The sequence below is a fragment of the Eretmochelys imbricata genome, chromosome 5 (genome assembly GCF_965152235.1).
Source record: "Eretmochelys imbricata isolate rEreImb1 chromosome 5, rEreImb1.hap1, whole genome shotgun sequence".
In the NCBI taxonomy this organism is placed as follows: domain Eukaryota; kingdom Metazoa; phylum Chordata; order Testudines; family Cheloniidae; genus Eretmochelys; species Eretmochelys imbricata.
Window position 1 is genome coordinate 81,290,281 of NC_135576.1, and position 27,091 is coordinate 81,317,371.

Here is a 27,091-nt window from a genome sequence, read left to right on the forward strand (position 1 = left end):
GAGTACCCACCACCCTGCCTGCAGTCAGCCCCTGCCGCACCCCCTGCCTGCAGCCAGCCCCTGTCTCCAGCCACACCCGCACCACCTGCCTGCAGCCAGCCCCTGCCGCACACACCCCCTGCCTCCAGCCACCCCAGCACCCCCGCCCTGTCTCCAGCCAGCCCTGCACCCCCTGTCTCCAGGCACCCCCGAAGCCAGCCCCTGCCTGCAGCCTGCCCCTCTCTCCAGCCACTCCCGCACCCCCTGCCCTGTCTCCAGCCAGCCCTGCACTCCCTGCCTGCAGCCAGCCCCTGCTGCATCCCCTGCCCTGTATCCAGCCAACCCCTGCTGCATGCACCCCCTGCCCTGCCCGCAGCCAGCCCCTGTCTCCAGCCCCTGCTGCACCCGCTGCCCTGCCCGCAGCCAGCCCGTCTCCAGCCAGTCCTGCACCCCCCTGCCCTGCCTGCAGACAGCCCCTGCCCGCAGCCAGCCCTGCACCCCCCTGCCTTGCCTGCAGCCAGCCCCTACCTCCAGTCAGCCCCTGCCCTGCCCGCAGCCAACCCCGCACCCCTTGCCCTGCCCGCAGCCAACCCCGCATCCCCTGCCCTGCCCGCAGCCAGCCCCACACCCCCTTGCCTCCAGCCAACCCCACACCCTCCTTTCTCCAGCCAGCTCTGCATCCCTTGCCCTGGCCTGTAGCCAGCCCTGCACCCCCTGCCACCAGCTAGCCCTGCCCCACGCCCCTGTCTGCGGCTGGCCCCGCTGGTGCCCTGCAGTTCCCAGGGCAGTAACCCTGCACACCTGCTTCAATGAGGGGGGCAGGGAGCAGCTGGGACCCACACATGTGCACACCCTAGGGTGACCAGACAGCAAGTGTGAAAAATCAGGACCGCTGGTGGGGGGTAATAGGAGCCTATATAAGAAAAAGACCCCAAAATTGGGACTGTCCCTATAAAATCAGGACATCTGGTCACCCTAGCACACCCCCAGGGAGTGGCGGGGACCTACATATGTGAAACGGAGCTCATTTCTAGTTCAGGCCCATCTTTTTAAAAAAGAACTTTAGGCAGGGTTAACATATATCTGTATTTTCCCGGACAGGTCAGGCTTTTTGGTTCTTAAATCACCGTCCGGGAGGAATTTTTAAATTTCCTCCTGGGAAAATACGGACGTATGGTAACTGTTACAAAAAATACATACTGGGGCACATCCCTTAAATCAGAACTTTTTATAGGGAACCGGTTGTTAAGATTTTGGCAGCTCATCACTGGTTGGGACCCTTCTTCCAGATGATGTGGTATCTTCTTGCACTGGATACCTTTCCAGGGGAGGGAACTCCCATTATTAGGAAAAGAGAGGTATTAGTAATGGGCTATTCGATCATTAGAAACATCGATAGCTGGGTTTGTGATGACTGGAAGAACTGCCTGGTGACTTGCCTGCCTGGTGCAAAGGTTGCAGATCTCTTGAGACATCTAGATAGACTTATGTGTAATACTGGGGAGGAGCCGGTGGTCGTGGTATCAATGTAGGTACCAATGACATAGGGAAGGATAGGAGAGAGGTCCTGGTGGCCAAATTTAGGCTGCAAGGTAAGAGATTGAAGTCCAGGACCTCTATGGTAGCATTCTCTTAAATGCTTCCAGTTCCACGCACAGGGCCGCTTAGGCAGAACTGTAGGGTCTCAGTGCGTGGATAAGAGAATGGTGCAGGGAGGAGGGATTTAGATTTATTAGGAACTGGGGAAACTTTTGGGAAAGGGGGAGCCTATCCAGGAAGGATGGGCCCAACCTAAACCAAAATGGAAACAGATTGCTGGCACTTAAAATTAAAAAGGTCATAGAGCAGTCTTACAACTAAGGGCTGAGGGAAAGCCGACAGGTGGGGAGGAGCACGTGGTTCGGACAGAGACATCCCTTAGGGGAGGATTGATTAATGGAGAAGAGGATGGAAGATGATAAAATACGGGTAGGATCTGATGAAAAACAGTCAAATAAAAAAGTCTCATTCAATTACATCACGTAATGGCAGACAGCAAAAAAGTGACAAGTGTTTAAAGTGCTTATATACAAATGTTAGAAGTCTAAATAAGATGGGTGAACTAGAGTGCCTCATATTAAATGAGGATATTGATATAATAAGCATATCAGAAACTTGATGGAATGAGGATAATCAGTGGGACACCATAATACCAGGGTACAAAATATATCGGAAGGAGAGAACAGGTCACGCTGGTGGGGGTGTGGCACTATATGTGAAAGAAAACATAGAATCAAATGAAGGAAAATCTTAAATGAACCAAACTGTACCCTAGAATCTCTGGGGGTAGTAATTCCATGCTGGCAGTAGGGATATATTACTGACCACCTGACCAGGATGGAAATAGTGACTGTGAAATGCTCAGGGAGATTAGATTCATAGATACTAAGGTCAGAAGGGACCATTATGGTAATCTAGTCCGACCTCCTGCATAACGCAGGCCACAGAATCTCACCCACCCACTCCTGCGAAAAACCTCTCACCTATGACTGAGCTATTGAAGTCCTCAAATCGTGGTTTAAAGACTTCAAGGAGCAGAGAATCCTCCAGCAAGTGACCTGTGCCCCATGCTACAGAGGAAGGCGAAAAACCTCCAGGGCCTCTTCCAATCTGCCCTGGTGGAAAATTCCTTTCCGACCCCAAATATGGTGATCAGCTAAACCCTGAGCATATGGGCAAGATTCACCAGCCAGATACCCAGGAAAGAATTTTCTGTAGTAACTCAGATCCCATCCCATCTAAAATCCCATCACAGGCCATTAGGCCTATTTACCATGAATATTTAAAGATCAATTAATTACCAAAATCATGTTATCCCATCATACCATCTCCTCCATAAACTTATCGAGTTTAATCTTAAAGCCAGATAGGTCTTTTGCCCCTACTGCTTCCCTTGGAAGGCTATTCCAAAACTTCACTCCTCTGATGGTTAGAAACCTTTGTCTAATTTCAAGTCTAAACTTCGTGGTGGCCAGTTTATATCCATTTGTTCTTGTGTCCACATTGGTACTGAGCTTAAATAATTCCTCTCCCTCTCCGGTATTTATCCCTCCGATATATTTATAGAGAGCAATCATATCGCCCCTCAACCTTCTTTTGGTTAGGCTAAACAAGCCAAGCTCCTTGAGTCTCCTTTCATAAGACAAGTTTTCCATTCCTCAGATCGTATTAGTAGCCCTTCTCTGTACCTGTTCCAGTTTGAATTCATCCTTCTTAAACATGGGAGACCTGCAGAACTGCACACAGTATTCCAGATGAGGTCTCACCAGTGCCTTGTATAACGGTACTAAAACCTCCTTATCTCTGCTGGAAATGCCTCGCCTAATGCATCCCAAGACCGCATTAGCTTTTTTCACAGCCATATCACATTGGCAGCTCATAGTCATCCTATGATCAACCAATACTCTGAGGTCCTTCTCCTCCTCCGTTACTTCTAATTGATGCGTCCCCAGCTTATAACTAAAATTCTTGTTATTACTCCCTAAATGCATGACCTTACACTTCTCACTATTAAATGTCATCCTATTACTCCAGTTTACAAGGTCATCCAGATCTTCCTGTAGGATATCCCGGTCCTTCTCTAAATTGGCAATACCTCCCAGCTTTGTATCATCCACAAACTTTATTAGCACACTCCCACTTTTTGTGCCGAGGTCAGTAATAAAAAGATTGGTCCCAAAACTGATCCCTGAGGAACTCCACTGGTAACCTCCCTCCATCTTGACAGCTCACCTTTCAGTAGGAGCCGCTGTAGTCTCCCTATTAACCAATTCCTTACCCACCTTTCAGTTTTCCTATTGATCCCCATCTTTTCCAATTTAACTAATAATTCCCCAAGTGGAACCGTAACAAATGCCTTACTGAAATCGAGGTGAATTAGATCCACTGCGTTTCCTTTGTCTAAAAAATCTGTTACTTTTCTCAAAGAAGGAGATTAGGTTGGTTTGGCACAATCTACCTTTTGTAAAATCATGTTGTATTTTGTCCCATTTACCATTGACCTCAGTGTCCTTAACTACTTTCTCCTTCAAAATTTTTTCCAAGAGCTTGCATACTACAGATGTCAAACTAACAGGCCTGTAGTTACCTGGATCACTTTTTCCCCCCTTTCTTAAAAATAGGAATTATGTTAGCAATTCTCCAATCATACGGTACAGCCCCTGAGTTTACAGATTCATTAAAAATTCTTGCTAATGGGCTTGCAATTTTGGGTGCCAATTCCTTTAATATTCTTGGATGAAGGTTATCTGCCCCCCCGATTTAGTCCCATTAAGCTGTTTAAGTTTCACTTCTACCTCAGATATGGTAATATCTACCTCCATATCCTCATTCCCATTTGTCATGCTACCATTATCCTGAAGATCCTCTTTAGTCTTATTAAAGACTGAGGCAAAGTATTTGTTTAGATATTGGGCCATGCCTAGATTATCCTTAACCTCCACTCCATCCTCAGTGTTTAGCGGTCCCACTTCTTCTTATTTATATGGCTATAGAACCTTTTACTGTTGGTTTTAATTCCCTTTGCAAGGTCCAACTCTACTTGACTTTTAGCCTGTCTCATTTTATCCCTGTTCTGACCTCAATAAGGTAGCTTTCCTTGCTGATCCTTCCCATCTTCCACTCCCTGTATGCTTTCTCCTTTTTCTTAATCACATCTCCGAGATGCTTGGTCTACAACGCCTGCCTATGAATTTTTCCCCCTTTCTTGGGATGCAGGCTTCCGATAGCTTCTGAAGCTTTGATTTAAAGTAATCCCAGGCCTCCGCTGCTTTTAGATCTATAAGTTCTTCAGTCCAATCAACTTCCCTAACTAATTTCCTTAATTTTTGAAAGTCAGCCCTTTTGAAATCAAAAACCCTAGACGCAGATTTATTTTTGTTAATCCTTCCGTTCAGTTTGAACTGAATAAGCTCATGATCACTTGAATCAAGATTATCCCCTACAACCATTTCTTCTATGAAGTCCTCACTAGTCACCAAAACCAAATCTAAAATGGCATCCCCTCTAGTCGGTTCAGCAACTACTTGATGAAGGAATCCACCCACTATTATTATTATTCGCACTTGTCCTCCAGTCTATATCTGGGAAGTTAAAGTCTCCCATGATCGTGCAGTTTCCATTAGTATTTACTTTATTGAAAACATTAAAGAGGGCTCTGTCCATATCCAAATTAGATCCCGGAGGTCTATAGCACACCCCAGGCACTATCCCAAGGGAGGTTCTAATAGTTTTCTTCCCCAATGTAATTTTTGCCCAGACGGACTCTGTCTTATCCATTCCATTGCTTCTTATTTCTTTACATTCTACCTCATCATTGATATACAATGCTACTCCACCACCTTTACCTTTATTTCGGTCTTTCCGAAACAGCACATACCCTTCAATACCTGTACTCCAGTCATGACTACTATTCCACCATGTTTCTGTTATCCCTATAATATCTGGTTTCACTTCCTGCACCAGTAGCGCTCGTTCCTCCATTTTGTTACCTAGGCTCCTCGTATTGGTGTACAAACATCTTAATTTTTGCTGTTTGGCCTCGCTCACATTCTGTACCCTATTAGCACGGTCATTCTATAGCCAGTATAACCTGTTAGACTGGTATCCGGCAGCTAGTCCTGGAACCCCCAAGAGGAGAGGCAATTCTTGATTTAGTCCTAAGTGGAGCACAGGATCTGGTCCAAGAGGTGACTTTAGCTAGACCACTTGGTAATAGTGACCATAAATGTAATTATATTAACATCCTTGTGGTGGGGAAAACACCACAGCAGCCTAACTCCGTAGCATTTAATTTCAGCAAGGGAGACTACACAAAAAAGAGGAAGTTAGTGAAACAGAAATTAAAAGGTACAGTGCCAAAAGTGAAATCCTTGCAAGCTGCATGGAAACTTTTTAAAGACCCATAATAGAGGCTCAACTTAAATGTATACCCCAAATTAAAAGACACAGAGAACAAAAAAATGCCACTGTGGCTAATCAACAAAGTTAAAAGATGCAGGAAGAGGCAAAAACGTATCCTTTCAAAAGGTTTCAGAGTTACAGCCGTGTTAGTCTGTATTCGCAAAAAGAAAAGGAGTACTTGTGGCACCTTAGAGACTAATCAATTTATTTGAGCATAAGCTTTCGTGAGCTACAGCTCACTTCATCGGATGCATACTGTGGAAAGTACAGAAGATCTTTTTATACACACAAACCATGAAAAAATGGGTGTTTACCAGTACAAAAGGTTTTTTCTCCCCCCACCCCACTCTCCTGCTGGTAATAGCTTATCTAAAGTGATTACTCTCCTTACAATGTGTATGATAATCAAGTTGGGCCATTTCCAGCACAAAAGTGGAAGTTAAATCCTAGTGAGGAAAATAGAAAGCATAAACTCTGGCAAATGAAGTGTAAAAATATCATTAGGAAAGCCAAATGAATTTGAAGAACAGCTAGCCAAAGACTCAAAAAGTAATAGCAAAGAATTTAAGTATATCAGAATCAGGAAGGCTGCTAAACAACCGGTGGAGACACTGGACAATCGAGATGCTAAAGGAGCACTCAAGGACGATAAGGCCATTGTGGAGAAACTAAATGAATTCTTTGCATTGGTCTTCACAGCTGAGGATGTGCGGGAAATTCCCAAACCTGAGTCATTCTTTCTAGGTGACAGATCTGAGGAATTGTCCCAGACTGAGGTGTCATTAAAGGAGGTTTTGGAACAAATTGATAAACTAAACTAATAAGTTATCAGGACCAGATGGTATTCACCCAAGCATTCTGAAGGAACTCAAATGCAGAAAATTGCAGAACTACTAATATAGTCTGTAACCCATCATTTAGATTAGCTTCTGTACCAAATGACTGGAGAATAGCTAATGTGACGCCAATTTTTAAAAGGGGCTCCAATGGTGATCCCGGCAATTACAGGCCGGTAAGCCTGACATCAGTACTGAGCAAACTGATTGAAACTATAGTAAAGAACAAAGTTGTCAGTCACCTAGATGAACACAATTTGTTGGGGAAGAGTCAACATGGTTTTTGTAAAGGGAAATCATGCCTCACCAATCTACTAGAATTCTTTGAGGGGGTCAACAAGCATGCGGACAAGGGGGATCCATTGAATATAGTGTACTAAGATTTCAGAAAGCCTTTGACAAGGTCCCTCCCCAAAGGCTCTTAAGCAACGTAAGCTGTCATGGGATAAGAGGGAAGGTCCTCTTATGGATTGATAACTGGTTAACAGATAGGAAACACAGGGTAGGAATAAATGATAAGTTTTCAGACTGGAGAGAGAGAAATTGTGATGTCTCCCATGGGTCTGTACTGGGCCCAGTCAACATATTCATAATAATCAACATATTCATAAATGATCTGGAAAAAGGGTTGAACAGTGAGGTGGCAAAATTTACAGATGATACAAAATTACTCAAGATAGTTAATTCCCAGGCAGACTGTGAAGAGCTACAAAAGGATCTCTCAAAACTGGGTGACTGGGCAACAAAATGGCAAATGAAATTCAGTGTTGATAAATGCAAAGTAATGCACATTGGAAAACATAATCCCAACTATACATATAAAATGATGGGGTCTAAATTAGCTTTTACCACACAAGAAAGAGATCTTGGAGTCATTGTGGATCGTTCTCTGAAAACATCCACTCAATGTGCAGCTAATGATTTAAATTTTTTTTTAATCTGACCAGTAGAAGTGCTATTTTACTGAGTTTGCAGATTATTTCTGTCCTTATCTCTAAGAAGTGTGAACTGCCCCCTTTTCCTCTGTGGCATATTGTCCCTGAAGGCAAATGATGACCATATAAATAACATTAAATTATTTAGTGGCTGATCATTTTGGCAGAAACTTCCATTTCTTTGACTGTATGTACAACTGTAGATTTTGAGTGGATCTTGAGCATCACTGATTCTTCCCTTACATCCTAATCCTAATCCCCTTGAATGTTTTGAGGGCCTGGGAAAAAGTATCTTTAAGATGGTTTTCCTTTTTCTGCTTATCCTTCTCCTTGGTTTTTTGTATGCAGGAGAGAGGGACACTAAATTGCCTAATCAGTGTTCCCTAAAATTAATATTTGTTGTTTCAGTATTCCCCTCTTCTTGACCATTGAGTATGATGCACTGTGTGGTCCCATTTGAGAGGTGGCTAACCTGAAAGAGGCTGATCCAGTGAGTTATACTTCTGTATTTTATATACAAATTCTGATGGAAATTCTGTGTTACATACATAACTCAGACTAGAAACAATTCCTAGAAAGGGAAATAGTTTGAGCAGTATTTGCAGAAGACTTACCTTTAGTAGACAATGGCTATAATGCTATTTGACCACTTCCCATACTGAGCCCCCATTGGCGATCCTGTGGGTCTGAGTAGCTCTGCTGATGAAGATTAGGTTGGGCTACTGACCTTTTAAAGTGAGTGGACGCACGTTCTTCTCCTACTTTTTCACTCTTCATTCACGGCCTTTGCTCTTGTTTCGTAACACAAATTCACACAAACTAGACAGCAGTAATCATCTTGATGATAACTTTCCCTTGACTTGTGTTTTTCTGGAATCATGTCTTAAACTTTCATTACTGTTTTTAAGAACTCTGGCTCTGATCCTGCTCCCATTGAAGCTAATGCCAAAATTTCCACTCATGTCAATGGTACAGGCTCAGGCCCTTTCTGTCTATAAAGCATGTTCATGTTTTCTTTGGGAAGGTGTCTACATTACATACTAAAAGTTAATTGGGTGCTTTCTTCACTAACCAGAATGACTAATATGTGCTGTTTTCGAAGCATTCATTTTCTGCTATTTGTAGAGGCAGCCAGTACACGTTAGCCTTGCTGCTTTTTTCAACACTTTCTTTAGTAATAAGGAAAAAACATAAGCAAACAAGATGAATAACAGATCATCCACACACTGCAAAAAATGGGGGGAGAGGAAAACATTTACTATTTCAAAATCTCTTAAAGCCATTTGAAATGCAGTGAGAGCTGGCACATAATTAAGCTCCTTCATTTTCAGTTTAAACCAATTTTTTACCAAAAAAATCCCGGGTTTTACAAAAAGTATTCTTCCCCTCCCCGATTTTCACCCTATTTTTGTATCATTCATGTATATATAAAATAACTTGTTTTATTAGGAAAATACAATACATTGCATGAAATATGTGTATTACGATAATACAGTAGTCGGTGTATATGCAAAGCTGGCTGTTGAAATAAGGCGATGTATTAGTCTAGAAGATGCACACAATAAACAAACAGGCATGCACGCAAGCTCTGTAGTGCATGCACATCTGAGAGTATTGATGAATCTCATGCCAACCATGTACACGTTTTAACCAGTTAGCGGATAACAGTTCACAGATTTGAAACACTAAAATGGGAAGAAAATGAAAATCTGTATCAGAACATGTTCTAGAACACAAGGAAGTATTCAAAAGTTTTAAAAAACAAAAACAGGATAAAAGGATGAAGTTGAGTGTATGCGCTGCAAATGGTGTGGCCCAATTATTAAATGTAAATATTTATAGGCTAATAGTTCTAAGTCTACAACAGTAAACTGTTTATTCAAATGAAAAATTTTATTTGGGGATTAGAGATGTATTGTTTTCTTAAAGTGAGAGGTGGCATTGTGTTTTGAGTTGTTTTAGTTCTGCAGCAAACCACACTGAATTGTGTTCATCAAAGCATTAATCTACTGAATACTTTTTTCCCCTGTCCTTCCACCCACCAAAATAAACCCCAATATTTACCTAGAAAAATCAATAGCTTTTGCACCTATTTTCATCTGTTTTTGTTATTGTAGTAATAAACACTGATTAAATTCCCCGGGAAAAAATAAAAACCAAAAAGGAAGGGCCTTATACATAATATGCATTAAAGAAAAAAGACTTTAGTGGTGCCTACTGTGTCCTAGTTAATGGCCTTGAAAATATAGATTTATAGCAGTTAGAGATGATCTGTAGGAGAGAAGTCCTAGTGTATCCTTCCCCTGCCAATATATGTTGTTCCCCAAACTAGATTTTCAGAGAATTGGCCCTTTTAAAACTAGAGTTGACAAATATTCATAGGCTTGTATTATCCAGTTGCATTTGGGTGCATTCAGTTTTCCATCAAAAAGCACTTGCACAGTCATTCTTAATGCATTATCAATTGTATTTTCTTTCATATTTCTGTACACATGCAAAATTGATTGCAGTTTATTTGCACATAGAACCTATCATTTGTACACACAAGTGATCGTGCACACTCAAAGGCCTGTCAGGAAATTTTTTCTGATAAACAACGGAAAGTTTTTGTTGAATAATGTCACCATATTACTTATATTTATATCCTACTAAATAACCCATTGTATTTTGTTAAATGTGAACATCAAGGATGAAGAATTAAACTTCAGATATTTGTAGATGGCTATTGCCCATTCATCACATTCCTACCACCATCTCTTGACTAAGGCATTATAGATGTAATGGTAGCCCCATGCTGCTTAAATGTTTTCATTATAAATTGCCCTGTATCAGTTGTTCATAACTTTCTCAGACTTTCATTTTTTGGCTGAAGTTTTCCAGGTTTTCCAGAAAGATAAAAGGAGGAGAAAGAATGAAGCAGTTATTTTGTTGTTTTAAAGTAAGTGCTGAGTGAAAACAATACTTTGCCTATAAAGAAAAGGAGTACTTGTGGCACCTTAGAGACTAACCAATTTATTTGAGCATAAGCTTTCGTGAGCTACAGCTCACTTCATAAATAAAATATGTGAGAGATCTCTTGATCAGCTGTTGTTCCAAACTCTATGTAGAAAATTTAAATTAGGCAAGAAGATAAACCATTGACAAAGCTGATGACTTTCAGTGGCCTGATGAAAATCTGTTTTGATTTAGCTGAGTAATGAGGGTATTAAAAAAATCAGTCTTGTACCTGCGTGGTGGTTCAACTTTAAATACTTTAAATAACACCTTAAATAACAGAAGCATAGAAATGTCAGGCTGCAAGGGACCTCAAAGTGATCCAGTCCAGCCTCCTGTGCTGAGGCAGGACCAAGTATGCTTAAACTGTCCCTGACAGGTGTTTGTCCAGATTGTTCTTAAAAACCTCCAGTGACGAGAATTCCACAACCTCTTTTGGAAGCCTATTCTAGAGCTTATGTTAGAAAGTTTTTCCTAATATCTAACCTAAATCTCCCTTGGTGCAGATTAAGCCCCTTATTTCTTGTCGTAGCTTCAGTAGATATGGAGAACAATTGATCACTGGTCTCTTTATAACAGTCCTTTAGCACATTTGAAGACTGTTATGAGGCTTCTTCCCCCCCATGCCCCCAGTCTTCTTTTCTCAAGACTAAACATGTCTGACTTTTTCAAATCTTTCGTCTTAGATCCGGTTTGGTTGCTCTCCTGCAAGTTAGGTGCCTAAATACCTTTGATTTGGGCCTAAAAGCCTGGAAATCCAGAGATATTTACCTCCAACTTTTATCACAGATATCCAAATTTTGCCCGGAGTTAATTAAATCTTGACCCTGAAAACCATTAGAATTATAAGCATGCTGATGATAGTAATAAATAAAATAACTTTACTCTTAAAAATAGATATTGTACTAACGGATTAAAGTACCATTCTAGCAGTCCATGAAAGCATTTACATTTTCCACTAATTAAAATTACTTCACTGTTCTGATTAAAATCCTTTGGTGTTGCTGAAGAATATTGATGGTCTTCTGACAGCCTGCTCCGTCCAGTTGAAACTCAGGTTGGCAGTAGCTAACACTAAAGAGGATTACTTTTATTAATGGTGAGCGTATTTCTAGAAGAATATAACGGAAATATGAACTTTTCCTGTTGTCATCCCCATACAGAGAGGACTAGGGGCCTGGGCTTATGTAAGTCAATGGTGAAGGTCCTATTGATTTCAGTGATGCAGGATCCAGCCTCCAGGATGTTAAAAACCTACATGATGCCAACATATTTTTATTAATTAAAAGCCTCTCTTCACATCTACCACTTTAGCCTAGAACGGCAGGATAGGACATGGAAAGCTGCAATGAAGTTACTGCTCCAAATAAGGTTGGATTGCAGAAATAGAAGAATGGTGCAAAGCAGCCATGCTGAAAAGTGTCTCCCAGAAAAAAATCTTGAGGGAAGCGCCAGGCTCACAGAAGCGTGCGCAGTTCCAAGTGATGAAAATTGATATCCACCAGAGTTTCTATTCCAAATTCAACCTGGTGTTTAGGACTTTAATGGGAGTGGAAGAAAATTAAATTTAGAACAGATGTGCAGAGTTCTGGCTTTTCTGCTGGCCCAGAATGTATTTATTCCAAGTACTGTAGGCCTGGAGGACATGCATGTAGTACTCAGATGTCAGCCTGGTGCATTGGTCCAAAACGAAATACTTAAAGGGGCTTCAGCGCCTTTCCTTGATCCTGTTGTTACTAGTAAATCTTCTCGGGTACAATTCAGCTCCCCTCCCCAGAGTTCATTATCTGACACAGGAATTGAAATAGCGTTCTGGCAACTTCCTAATAGATTTTCCCTCGGGGGTGGGTAAATAGTTAGGGGATGCTGACAAGATCTTAGAGTGAATTTTGGGGCTAGAAATAACATGAGATGAAGGAGGAATTCTGATGATATTGTTGATTCTGTGACCTGGAAAGCTGGCAATGATTGATATGGTGCTGCCATTGATGGATATCTAACAAAACCTCCACATTGTAATTTATATACAGGAGTCTCTTTAGCCCTAGGATTTAAAAATTCATCCAGCATCAAAAACCTGACATACTTGTAAATTACTATTCCCTACCCAATGTAGGAATTGATCCAGTGAGTGCAGCAGGAGCCTAGGAGTCCTGACTCCAGTCCTAGGTTGTCTTGTGACTTAACATTTTTGTGCCTCAATTTCCTAAGCCTGTCAATCTGTAAAATCAGGATAATGCCTACATTTGAAAAGACCTTTGCAATTTTATAGCAGCTTTTGAATAGATTATTATACATTTGTGCATTTTACAATTTCTGCTTTAATGTAAAATTCAGCCGCTCAGCTGGGGGTGGGGTGGGGTGGGGTTGGGGGGAGGTGGTGTGTGTGTAAAAACCAAACAAACCCCAGCAACAAACACACAACTCTGACACAGCATTGCTTGCTCGCTGTAGGTAAAGATTACCACTCAGCAATGGACCGATTTCTTGTTGGTGGGACCAGGCTACTGTGTGGCCCAGAACTTTACTCCAGTTTGCCAACACATGTATAATATTGCAACTTCCTTTAGATAACAGGGAGATTCTCAACTTGCTTTTAACTGCATGCATTATTGTTTTTATAGGTTTCTAGGGGATTGACATTTTACATTAGCTAAAAGCTAATCGCGTCCCATCACTTTTAGAGATCATTTGAAAATGAAAAGACACTAGCATTAAGTGTGGGTGGGTGTTAAAATAACTGCGGACAGATTCTGAGCTAATTTATACCAGTGTAACTTTGGAATATAGTATGTGCAGTTAATAGATTTTTTTTTTTTTTTGTTTAAAGATATTCCTGGTTCTAGCCATATGCCCCATTATAAGGATAGAGAATATTGACCCAAGCTTGCTATGTCTTCTCTACTGGTAAAAAGATAAGAATCTTAATTTGTGCCCACTGTATCATCAGTAGAGTTACCTAAAATTTACATAGGTAAATGAGCTCAGAATTTGGTACTCTTTTTTTCCCCCTAAAAAAAAATAATTAAATCTTATTCACTTGGTGACCACGCAAAATACACTATTTCAGCATATTATATAGCCCAAAGTGTTTGTAGTGCATATAAAATACATTAATGCTTAAATGCTGTATCCTCTAAGGAACAGTTAACAAAAATGCTAATAATGGAAAGCAGATAGCAATAGCGATCAGCAACAAAAGATAACCACTCTCCATGGTTCACACTCTTGGCTCTTACTGCAATAAGCACTTCTGGAGAGTTCCCACGTTGGAAGCATGAGTAGCTTTCTTGGAAACTAGTTAAAGAATGGTAATATCAGTATCACTAGATATACTTGCAAAGCCTCAGATGGCTTTCACTAGTGTATATTTCAGTCACTCTTCCCAGGAGCATGTTTGAATTTTAATACAGCTTCCATGACAATATATCCAAAGCTAGTGTTAAATAACTGGTTCCAGGTAATTTCATACTGCAGTATTTAAATTGCAGTACTAACAAGTGCCACGTGGATCTGAACACATGCACATTTTAGGAAAGACTATCCCAAGAGTAAATAGCTCAGTCATTCTTTGCAGCTAATTGGCAAAAGGTAATATTTATTACAATGGTTCTCCCGTACTTCCTGGCTCTTTATTTTCCCTAGAGTTAAATTTAAGTGCATGATTTCTTAAACTTGTCATGACTTTTACTTAAACAATCTGCAAACAGTATTAGTGCCAACACTTGGGAAAAGCAATTTAATATTCTCATTGTTCATGCAGTATTTTACTACCTGTTGTTATTACTGATTCCATTCACTATCTTATATTAGAAATAAATGGTACACTTAGGGAAAAGAAATGACCAATTATGTATATTAGTGAAAACCAGTTAAATACTATTGAATTAGACATCTAATATAGGAATAACCATGGCACTATAGAAGTCAAAGCTATGCTATGATAAAAGCCAAGTTCCATTTCTCTCTGAGTAGCAGTGAGGGTAAGTAGGGCTAGTGCTGCAAGATGTGGAGTCTCTTCATCTTCCATTTGAAGTCATTTGTACTTCAGAGACTGAGAAATCTGAGCTACAGGGTTTAAGGTCTTAGCTACTTGAGGAAGTTGCCTGGAATAGCTCATGCTGTGGACACTCCTATTCCACACTGAGAATATGTCTGCGCTGCAAGAAAGAAATGTTAATTGGGGTTTAAAAATGGCAGTGAAGATATGGCAGCTCAGCTTTTTAATTTTGGCTAGCAGTTCAGGGACTGAACTTTACTAACAAAAGTTAAAAGCTGAGCTGTTGTCTTCAGTGCCATTTCTTAAACCCCAGTTAGCATACAAGTTAAGAACACGCTTTTTTTTTCCTGCCATGTAGACAAAGTGTCCATGTGTAGTTTAGCTTAATGAACTTTTATTTTGCACTAAGATGGCACTGCAATTTAATCCAGTTCCAAAAGTTAGAGTATCCACATGGGAGGCTATTGTGGAATAGCTATCTAAATTCCCACCCATCCCTACTTCACAGTAGTTTCTTTATGTAGATGAACTTGCCCAGGGTAAAAGTGTAGGACAGTAACAGAATCCAGGTTTCCTGATTCTCGGTCCAGTACTCTGTCTCATGCTGCTTTCCTCCATCCTTGCTGCTGTTACTGTCCAGCCATATGTTCACGTTCCATCAATTGTATTATCTGAAGCACCAAGCATGCACTTGCTCTATGTAAAATTTGGAATGGATTCTTTGGGAATGTTCTAGTCTTTGGCTCAGGAGGATCTCGGTTAGATTCCTGAAGGAGTTTAGGATGCTAGTGCCTAGAAAAATCACTGAGATTTAGAAAGCCTAAGTTAGGCACTCAGGCTCCTTATACAGCAAATAAGACAGACCTCTAAAATGGGATTCACAGAAGCCAGGACACTAGGCAGCTCCCTGCCAAAGGTAGTCAGTGGGAGATACTAGGGGAGGATGTGTCCTAAACCTGATCCTTCTCAGGGAGTACAGCACCTAATCTGCACTTGTGTGTATCTCTGCTTGGGATTCTCAGCTGTTACCCCTCAGAGTTAGATGCCTGTGTACTTTTTTGCAAGAGGGTAGGGGACCTCCCTCCTAACTTTTTGCCCTGGGATGTGGGAGCCCTTGCTTCAAGTCCTTGCCAATGAGAAGAAAGATCCCTGTTCAAACCCTGCCACCTCTTTGGGCAGACAAAGTGGGGTTTTGTTATTACTAGGGGTGCCTGATCTTGGGTCTTAAGTATCCAAGTCTCTTTATGAATCTAGCCACCTGATTCTAGGACATTGCATTTAATAATTAATGTTGTACACTTATGAAGCATTGTTTAAAAATAATTGAGATTGTAGTGGTCAAATACTGAACCCAAAGTTTATAGGTAAAGGTTGAAAGTCAGTGTGAGATTTCACTGGACTTACTCCCGATGTACAGCAGTATAAGGGAGACAGACTTGAATTAGGTTTTTCTAATGTTGTGGGATAAATTTAACACTGTGCAAGGATGGAATATTTAACATAGTTACCAGTGTGTCCTGAAGAACCTAGTTAGTATCCAGCCAGGGGAAGAATGCACCTACACGGACTGCTGTTTCTGCCATTCATTAGTGACACCATCCAACTATGCAGTTAGGCAGGTGTTCTCTTTTAAAATACATGTACAATTCAAGACACCTACCCCAAAATAAGCTTTATTGCAAGAAAAGTGTTGTCATAGTGATACAGACCTACAAATAAAAATATAAATCTCACAAACAGTTGATTTAAAATTTAGAAGGGTTCTCCTTCCCAAAAACCCAACAGAGTGTAACTTGTAACTAGTCTTTAGTCAGCATGGCTACATGACTGAAATAAACCTGGAGTCTGCATGTGCTTTGGCTATTTCACATAATGAGGTTCTGTTCTATGACGAGTTACAGGCACCAGCTGTCAAAAAAAAAAAAAAAGCACCATGGAGACATACATGTAACACAGAATGGTACAACATTAAAAAAAATTGCTAAAGAAAACTAAATGTCATGTACAAACATCTTTCTTACAAAATAGGCTAGGATAAAATGAGGCATATGGTGTATAACTACAGTATTAATGAAAGGTCTAAAAAAAAATGATTTCAAATATATTTTCCTGGTCTGCACTGCGTAATTAGTTTGCACATATGGCAGTCCTGAAACAGCTCAATCCTAGTAAATGCACCATTAATCCAAGCCAGCACCAAACCAAGTGAAACATCAGGTGTTCCCTTCAAAGGAAATACTTTTTTTTTCAGCTGCCTACAGTAATGCAAGTATGTAGAGCACCTTTTGTGAGAATGAGGTGTTGTGGTAGCACATGTGGTACCTTGAGGTTATCGGAAGGAAATACAGTACAGGTTGGCCTGCAATGCTAATGGTATCACAAGCAGTCAAGGTATTTTGCTACAGTGGTTGTGCCTCAGCTTCCCATTATTTCGTGTCGCTGATACAGAATAAAGTCCTAATGACAGGCAGTGAGAGAGAATCATCTTTACAGAGACTAATATTGTAATTCAAGTCATTTAAGACTTTTTTTTGAATAGTCAATGTTTTTGAAGCATCCTTTTAAATGTCTTTTAGAGGGTGGTGTCAGAGCTGAAAGAGCACTGGTAATAGCATGGAAATGTATTTTTAAAAGTATTTGGACAACTGGCACACAAAAGGAAACCTTTTTCAAATCTACTGGATTTTTTTTAAGAATACCTCTAAAATAGCTCAAATTTATAAATCTAAAGAAAAACAAATGAGTTTCCCTTTTGTTTACATAGTTTGTAATTTCTCCATATATTACTGCATTAAAATAAATAAACATCTATATTTTTTTAATTAGCACCTATAGCAAAATACCCAAAGTGTTACAGACTGCTAACAGGAAAAAATTGTTCACATTTTTGTGCCATTTAGTGCCATGTGTTGACCTCTTGAACTTTAGTTTTAATATACTTTAAATTGAGGTTATATAAAGGATACAGTAACCATGGTTGCCCTTGTAATCAAACTTTTGACCATGGCAGAGTCAGTCATTCCTCCTGCAAGGGTCATTCTGTAGTCTTGGCAGGGTGGAAAGATAGAGGTCTTTTTTTTTTTCCTTTTAAAAAATTAAGTCCAATGACTCCTTAAAGCTTTTGAAAAGTAGACATGCTCAGGTGGATAAATAGATGAACAGAAGTGATTCAAGAACTGGATTAAGTCTAGAAGAGGTGGCTAATAGAGTTCAATCCACAGTCTCATTCTGAGCACTTCTCCAAGCTCTCCTAGGAGGTAGTTGTCCTCGTTGCTATCTTCCAGTTTCTTTAGTTCCTTCTTCTTGTATAGAGGAATGCTAGTGATTTCCAGTGTGTAAGTGCCAGGCACTGACTTTTTCTTAGCTGTGTGCAGGTAACTAAATCCATCCCTCTGATGGATTTGAAAGATGCCATAATCGTTGCCATGGGAGATGATGTAGCGGACATGGTTGGTAAGGGGCTGTATAGCTGGCATGAGTTCTAGAATGTGTTCTTTGTTACCAAGCCCAGAGAAGTTCAACCTCATCTTCAAAGGAGAGTCAATGTCTAAGCTTTCCAAGCTAATCTGCTCAATCTGAAGTGAAAGAGAAAAGGATAGTTGGAGAGAGAGAGAGAGACACACACACACTATATTATTCCTAAAGCAATGCAAATTAATGAGTTTGATTAGTAACAGTTTAATTCCTCTCTCAAAAACTGCAGCTGTGAAAGAAGCCCTTTATAAATCCTTTCCAATTGGGAGAACTACTCAGTTCCACATAACACACCCTGTAAATCTTTAAGGCTTCTCACTCAGGTTTTACAGAATAATTAAAGTTACAGCCCCAAATCCACAGAGGGTTCAGATTTCAATCTTGCCTCAGAGTTTACATCATTTCATGCTTGCTCCAAAAAAAGTCCTGGTTTAACTCTGCAGAAAAGAAACAGGAAATATCCCACTTTCCAACCTGTTCTAAATACCCGATCAAACTTCACTGTGAAAGAGTATGGAAACAGAATGGAACCCTGAACTGCTATACTGGAAGTTCTTTGAACAATGTTTTCTGTATAGAAGCTTCAGTGAGAGTCTACATCCTGGCATTTGAGAAACTATGTTCAGCAGCTGCAGTGATAGGAGTAGTGAAAAAAAATCTGCACTACTAGCAAACTGATCCTCCCAAAGGGGGAAATTTTGCTTTGATGTAACATAAATGGAGTTTGAATTTGCCCCAGTGTGTTTCATGTGAATACAGATGGGGGGGGGGGTAGATAAATTAATCTAATAGCTTTGTTATAACAAAAGGCTGGTGGTTGTCGGTGAAAACTGTTCTTCATCTAATGAAAGAGCTATAAAAGGCTGCGACTTCTTTGGGAAGTCTTTCTCTTGCTTCTCTCTTTTTGATAGATCTTTATTTCTCAGGAAATGACTGGGGTACCCATTATTCTCATGCTGCACAGCAGAATGTTAGCAGTTCAAGTCCTTCTGCATCTATAACAGGGTGCCCTCAAAAAGGGTCAAATCCTATCACACTACATACTATTATGCACTGTAGATTAAACAAAGCAAATTGAGGGTGGCTGCAGGTGCTGCGACAAGTTGTTCATTGAACCTCAGGCATGCGGCTAGTCAACAAGACGCAGACAATCCCAACTTTTTTTTTTTTTTAAACAAAATATATGTATTTACTATGAAAATTCCAAAGTAAATTAGGGGATTTCACATAAGGCTAATAGCACCAGATAACAATATGGCTTACTGCCATGTGAGAGCTATAGTAACGAGACTAGGGTACAGTGAACTAGATGAGAAATGAATGCTGTATGAGGGGATTTTTTACTTTTTTGGAAGGTGCTTGTATGTTCCACTGCTATGAATGGAACATAAATAACTGGATAGCTTGGTAACAAGATGAACACATTAGATAGGAGTGAAGTAATGACTTAGGTGGTACCATACTGTCATCAGGTAACTGTTTGTACATCATCATCATCAGAAGTATTAAGTCCAAGAAACCACTTTTCTCTTACAATTGTTAATGTGGCTAACTGATACTACCCCCTCCCCCAGATCTAAATGAGGAAATTTATTCTCCTCTTTCTGCCACTATTTCATGGGACTCCTTAGCAAAAGCATGTTTTATCTTAGACATGCACAAAAGGCTCTCCTCTTTGCTGAGATATTTAGGTAAAATTCAGATGTTTTCATTCCACATTCTACTTTCTTGTCACTAAGGCCGAGTCCACACACAACCCCTTGTAAGGCAGGGATGGCAGCACTAACAAGCTCTTCAGAAACTGCCATCAAAGCCAATCCATGGATCAACATTTGAACAATGCTATGCAACAGCCCTCCTCTCCAGAAGTGGTCGAGGCCACTTCTATGCTATGACCAACCTTTTGTGGATCAAAGAGTGGGAATAATAACTCCTTATGTCAGGGTTGTGGTCTGGCTGAGGCGCTCCAAGCTTTGCTTATGTAAGAAACTTAATCACTACTATCTTATGTAAATCTAGCAGTAAAAACTTACTTTAATCGTCCATAATGCTTTTCATCTGCAATCAGAGCCCTTGTAAAAACTATGAGAAGATTTATATCCCTTGGTTGCTTTTTTTTTTTTTTTTTTAAACCAAATCAGTAGTTTCTCATTACTGCCATAAAACAACATCCTGGAATACAAATAACCACTGATTTGCTGCATGATGCTGTAAGGGGTAGGGGAAGCTCCACTGTAATGGGCAGTCTGTCTCCTAAACTAGCGCTACTTAACCTAATAGGTATGCTTTTTGCCCTAAGGCTTCTTGCTACCTCAATAAAAATTGACAAAAACAAGGGAACATGCCCAAAATACATCCTGTGGTGGGAGTCAACCACTGATCCCATCTCTTCATTTCCATTTGTCAAAAATACACTAACACATAAGGAAAGTCTTGAGCCTGATCCAGAAGTGGTTCTCTGGTATTGGCAATTACATCACAATATGATTAATTTACCCTTAAGCACATATACAAATAGCTCAGGTTTAGAAGCTAATCATCATATTGTAAAAACTCGATGGCCACATAAGCCTGCACTGTTGTGATTACAGAATGCTGCACAGATAGTCATCTGGAACTTCAAAATGACTATGGTAATAGAACTTCACTCCTCCTTGTGTCAGCTGTGTTGTGTTTGACATACCATGGAGTAGTTCTGATTCCAGGACAGTGTTAAGTATATATATTAGCTAGTTTATTATGGTATTCACTCACCTCCGCTTGCTCAGTTTCATTCACACTTCTTTTCCTCCTGCTGTTTTTGTTGGAGTAACCATTGATTTTGCATTCATAACATGCTTCAGGGGACAAAGCATTTTCTTCATCTACATCTCCACCCAGAGGGAGGTACTGGCCTTTGTTAAATCCCATTCCTGAGACACAATGGCTGTTGAATAGGGATGATCATATGAGTGACCCATTTCTCAAAATGTTCATAGACAGATAACGTTTCTTTTAACTTCAGTTTTATGTCCTCCTCATTTAGATGGGGGAAAAGCCCACGTAATCCCTTGCACTGTTACACAATAGCTCTATTTCCCCCTAGGATGTCCGTGGAATAATTTTTTAAAATTTGTCCTGTATAGTGTAACATGCTGAAAAAAGGATGGTTATCTGTTGCTAGGGACCATTATAGAGCTCCCTAATTCTCAATACACAGAACATTAATACATCACAAAGAATAGATCTCCAACAGGACATTTGGCATCCAAAGTAAATGTTCTGACTACTATTTGAAGCTAATGGGCTATTATATTCATTTTGTATTATTCATTCTCTCTTTTTTCTGCTTTGTCTTTGGATTGATCAGTGCAATAGATATTCCTTACTAATCACTGTATAGATGTTCCTTCATCTATAGGATGAAGGAAAGTACAATTAGATGAGGAATATCCCCATTCCATTTGGAAAAGTGCTCCAAATACACAATGTACTGCCACCAAAAGGGGAATGACAGCTACAGTAACTCCTTACTTAACGTTGTACTTATGTTCCTGAAAAATGCTACTTTAAGTGAAACAATGTTAAGTGACTCCAATTTCCCCACAAGAATTAATGTAAATAGGGGGGTTAGGTTCCAGGGAAATTTTTTTCACCAGACAAAAGACTATTTTTTTTATATTTATACACACACACACACACACACACACAGTGTAAGTTTTAAACAAACAATTTAATGTAATACTATACACAGCAATGATGACTGTGAAGCTTGGTTGAGGTGGTGGATGGAGTAAGAGGGTGGGATATTTCCCAGGGAATGCCTTACTGCTAAATGATGAACTAGCACTCGGCTGAGCCCTCAAGTGTTAACACATTGTTAATGTAGCCTCACAGTCTACAAGGCAGCATGAATGGAGGGAGGAGCGACAACATGGCAGAGAGAGACAGAGACATACACCATGTGTGGAAGTTAGAGACGCGCATTGCCCCTTTAAGTATGCTGACCCCACTCTGAGTACACTGCCCTTTTAAGTAGATCAGCAAATTGAGACAGCAGCTGCTGTCAGCAAGCTCCTTCCATCCTGAGCCCTACCGTGTCCCCACCTGCTCTATGGAGCTGGGGTTTGGGGGGGGGCAGGAGACACCCTGACATTAGCACCCTTCTCTTCCCCCACTTTCCCCCCGCACAGCAAGCAGGAGGCTCCTGGGAGCATCTCCAAGGCAGAGGGCTGGAGCAGCACAAGCAGGACAGCTGAACTGCCTGGTAATTGATAGCCTGCTGGTCAGCTGCCGCACAGGGAATTTAGGGGAGTGGGGAGCTGATGGGGGGCTGCCGGTCCACCCTGGTTCCAAGCCCCCACCAGCTAGCTCGAACACACTGGCCTCGAGCCATCTCCTGGCTTGCCTTTGCCACAAATCCACTTTCTTCAGGCCTACTGTAGAGACTGCCATAGGGCTGTATGGACTGTAGCATGCAGAGTTGTTGGAGGCCCTGAGTGCTCCTGCACTAGTTCTGTTGCCAACTGCGTTTTCTGCAGCCCTTACTTTGATAGCCATTGCTTTTTATGGTGACCACTTATTACAATGTGTTATACAATCATCATAAGTGTTGGGAGGAAGAATTTTGTGAGAGGGAGGAAGAGACTCACCCTTGTCCAACTCTGTAGTATCCAGGAGGGCAGCCACAGAGATAACCACCTTCTGTGTTGGAACAGCCGTAATTGCAGGGGTTTTTAGTGGAGGAACACTCATTCACATCATGGCATGCACTAGAGAACTGGTCATAAGAAAATCCAGATGGACAAGTGCACTTGTAACTTCCGAGTGTGTTGTAGCAGGAAGCGGTGCCGCAAGCACTAGGGTTGGTACATTCATTTTCATCTAATAAGCAAAATAAACGATTGTTTATCCAGTTGAGAAGATACCATCGTGGCAGGTTGTAGTCATAAACAGCTTATGATGTCCAGGGAAGGAAAAATACGTATTGCTAGAATTTCTAATGCCCCACACAGGGCATGGGCATGTGCCAAATGTAGTCCCTCCCAACTTACAACTCTTACTACAAATGCAAGCTGTAAGCCTCCCCTCGCCCCCGACATTCAAATTAGCCCAGGCTCAGCCTCCTTCTTAGAAATTACTACACCACTGATCCATCTCTGACAGTAGCTAGGTATCAAATGCTGCAGAGGTCCTCAAATCTGTATTTTGGAAGTAATAAACTCAAATTTCCACTGAGATGTTTTCAGCTAGTTCAGGATCATGTTCTTTGCTGTTCTTTTTTTCTTTCCACCAACACCACATTTCCCCCAAGGATACTATTAGGTGAGGATAAATCTGTAGTGGAGAAGAGTATTTTTGTGGTTTCCTCAACCATTAAAATAAAGCCATTTGAGTTCATGCAAAGACGAAGTGCTTCACTCATAATTCTATTGCAGGACTTGGATAATCTTAACTATTTTATGCAGGAGGGGGTGGGGGATTTAGAATATTCTAAAAGAAAGAAACCAGAGCTTCTCACACACACACAGTATTAATGGGATGGCTGTTTGGGCATCTCATCATCTTCTCTTTAATTTGTTTTGACAGGCTATAAGTAAACCCTTATGTAAAAAGAGAGCACACTGGGGGATAATCAAGTAAATTATCCCCATCTGGATTTTATGGAAACTCTCAGAAGAGACTGCCAGCACTGTCATTCTGATCTGCCGCATGGATTGTTGTGCAAGTCACCAAATGTTCATCCATTGCATATGGAAGTCAGTCTGTCTAGGTATGTATCTAACCCAATCATTGCAGTATTGGAGTGCTTCCCAAGGATTATCCTTATAAAATCTTTGGGAAGTAGGGAAAATACTAACATCCCCATTTTACAGCTGGGGAATTGAGTCACAGAGCAAATAACTGACCCACTCAAATACACAATGCAAGTCACAATCAGAAATTTCATATTCCGTGCCTTAACACACAAGGCCATCTTTCCTCAGTGAGAGAGTGATACATTGGTAGGGCAAGCTTCACATGACTCTAGAATCCTTGATCACAATTTACTTTGTATCTCACTGGAGAGAAATTAGGTGTAACCAGAATCCTGCATGAACATGTTAAAGGTATGTGTACAGATATACTGTATCTCTGTTCATTAAAATATCCTAAACAGTACATGGTTTTAAAAATGCTTCAAGAAATTAAATAGGGCACAAGTTTATTTGGTATTTTATTGCCATTTTTAGCAGAGCTGGAATGTTGCCAACAAAAGCGCTTTTGGTAGATTTGTAACCAGGTTGTGTTGTTCTGATATAATTAGATCTGACATTTATATGTGGAATGTCTTTCCTAATTGGGAAACTAAATCAGATATACAGCAACAAAATGAACAAGGGAGAAAAAGTTGTTTTTATAACACAGTAAGAATTTCTCTGTGTCTGTGCAGCTGTGGTATGCACACAAATTACCATGCAATAGAAATTAATCTTATCGTTTACATTGAGGTGCACCACATGAAGTGATTCCATAGAAAAATAATTTTGAAATTGCAATGTGTAGGAATAATACTTGAAGTAATACTTAAAAGACTGTTTTAAAAATAGTCATGAATTTAGCACTTTTTTGCACCTTCACTTCCCTCTGGTATATCCTGTTGTTGTAGATCTATATTAGGTCATTTTAAAGCATATGATATGACTCTTTACCATACTTGAGAGTCCCATTAAAATTTTTAAACTGGATTTTCAAACTATTTCCACAATAGTCAAATCATGATATACTCAAAATGTCCACTGGAGAGACAAACATGCTATACAAAAAGCAGCAGCAGAGCAGTGGAAATGATTCAATTCTTTGTAAACCCCTCCCCACAAAAAAAATTTGACAAGGTCCCTTAAGCTCTAAACTTTTTGAACCTAACTGATTTCACATATGAATGGAGTGTTCATGAATAGCTAGAGACTATAAATGCATCAAGAGAGGTTAAAGTGAATGAACTTTTATTAGGTTTCCCCCACTTTATTAGGTTCTTCTACTCCCTTTTGGAATCTTAAATAACTCTCCTCACTAGATACTGAAAGTTTCTCAGAGCTCTTTCAAATCTAGAGTACTCATTTCCAGATCCTAGTGAATTCTCTTGAACTGAACATTGTTGCTGTCCCATTTCCTTACACCTTTCTTGCTGTTCTGATGTCTGACTTTGAAAAATTGAAGTTTTTGGTATTTTAAAAATAATTTTTGTTGTCATTTGTACACTAGTTTTTAAATTTCCCATTTCTTCATGTAATGCATATCCATTCTCGTAATTTATAAAACAATGTGAAATAATGATCAATCCTATTTTCATGCTATTTGATTGTTTTATCTACAATATACAGTAAAAGTTGTTTTATCTGGCATGCTAGGGGAATGGGAGGTGCCGGTAAGTGAAAAATGCCAGTTAACTAAGAGGGAGGGAATTTGGGTGTAGTGCTTGGGTGCGGTGTGCAGTCTTGGGGAGGGAGTTTGGGGGCAGGAAGCAGCTCGGGGCAGGATTCAGGGGGCACTCACCTAAGGTGGCTCCCTGGCTGCTCCTAGGTGCACAGCAGGTGGCTCTGTGCACTGCCTCCGCCTGCAGGCGCTGCCCCTGCAGCTCCCATTGTCCACAGTTCCCAGCCAATGGGAGCTGTGGAGGCAGCACTTGGGGCGGGGCTCCATACCTCCTTCCAGGCCCCAACTCTCTGCTGGCCCATGCCAACCCGATCAATGAAGATCAGAAATGCGTTTATAGAGCTTTCCGGTTGGTGATGTGCCAGACAAAACAGCGTTTACTGTAAAAATGTAAACTTTTATTGTAAGTGGATACATTAAAACTAATTGAAAAACTAACAATCTGCTCAATATAAGCATTTCTGAGATCCTTTTTATCGTTTAAATTAAATGCTATATACTTTATGCATCTTTGGTTCTTTAAAAAGTTAATTGTGTGTGACTATTGGCCTGACAGTCCTGGATGTGAATATCCTCTGTTTCTTATGAGAACAAATACAGAATGGGCTGTGGAAATGCACTGCTCCGCCAATATACTCAAACCTTGAACCAAAATACTTCAAATGGCTAGAATAACTGCCTCTTTAGTAATTCACATTCAGTTCTTAACTTCTCTACTAGACTGAAAATACCAACTCATTCCCTATACCACATATTAGTGGTTTTCAACCTGTGGTCTGCGATACCCCTGGGGGTCTGCAGACTACATCTAAGAAGGGATCCGCACCTTCATACGAAATATTTGAGGGGTCCACAAATGAAAAAAGGTTGAAAACCACTGCTATAGATTACCAAACAAATGGGTATCAAATGGTAACCCTTCTGGAATTATTATTAGTTTTCTATAGGTCTTTTTGTAACTATCTCTTATTTTCTTTTGACATCTAGCTCTGGCATAATTTTTTTTTTTTTAATCTCTGCTGCAGGATGGTTTTTAAAAAAAGCACATAGAAAGGTGACATTTGTACTCATTTCTGTAGATTGCTATAGAATTTACATTAAGCCACATTGCTTTTATCCATAGGATTTTTCCATAAGGAAAATCTCTTGATCATTACAAACCTTGAGATAGATATGAATCCGTGATTTAGAAGTGAAGTTGTAATTTCATCCCTCCCCACTATTAAAAAAGTTTTTTTCTCCCAAAAGTATTATTGAGTGGGTACTGCTGACCCTATATTTGATCATCTTTCCTTCTCTTCCTGCCCTTAAAAGAAATATGGATCATATCATCTGTTTGTCTTTGTATTTGAAAAATATGGTGTTCTATTACGTTTTTATTGTATTCTTGCTAATTCTGTTTTACAGAATCCTGAGTGCTGGGGGGGGGGGGGAATGACTCATTATGGTTAATCTTTGTCTTTATTTAATTTCATTTGCTTCTTTTGCTGCTATTCTATCAATTGAAAGGTTTGTACATGTGTGGTTATCTGTGTCTG

The 27,091-nt window shown here is 40.3% G+C and overlaps 1 protein-coding gene across 1 annotated transcript in view; it reads right to left on the reverse strand.

Moving 5' to 3' along the window:
• Window positions 1–17,884: 17,884 nt before the first annotated feature.
• FBN2 (fibrillin 2) overlaps window positions 17,885–27,091 on the reverse strand; it is a 251,187-nt gene continuing 241,980 nt past the window's right edge. The window contains exons 63-65 of the mRNA XM_077816364.1: window positions 22,790–23,021; window positions 20,913–21,084; window positions 17,885–18,259 (exon numbers count right to left, since the gene is read on the reverse strand). Of these exons, the coding sequence (XP_077672490.1) occupies window positions 17,885–18,259; window positions 20,913–21,084; window positions 22,790–23,021 (779 nt within the window). The remainder of the gene's footprint in view (window positions 18,260–20,912; window positions 21,085–22,789; window positions 23,022–27,091) is intronic.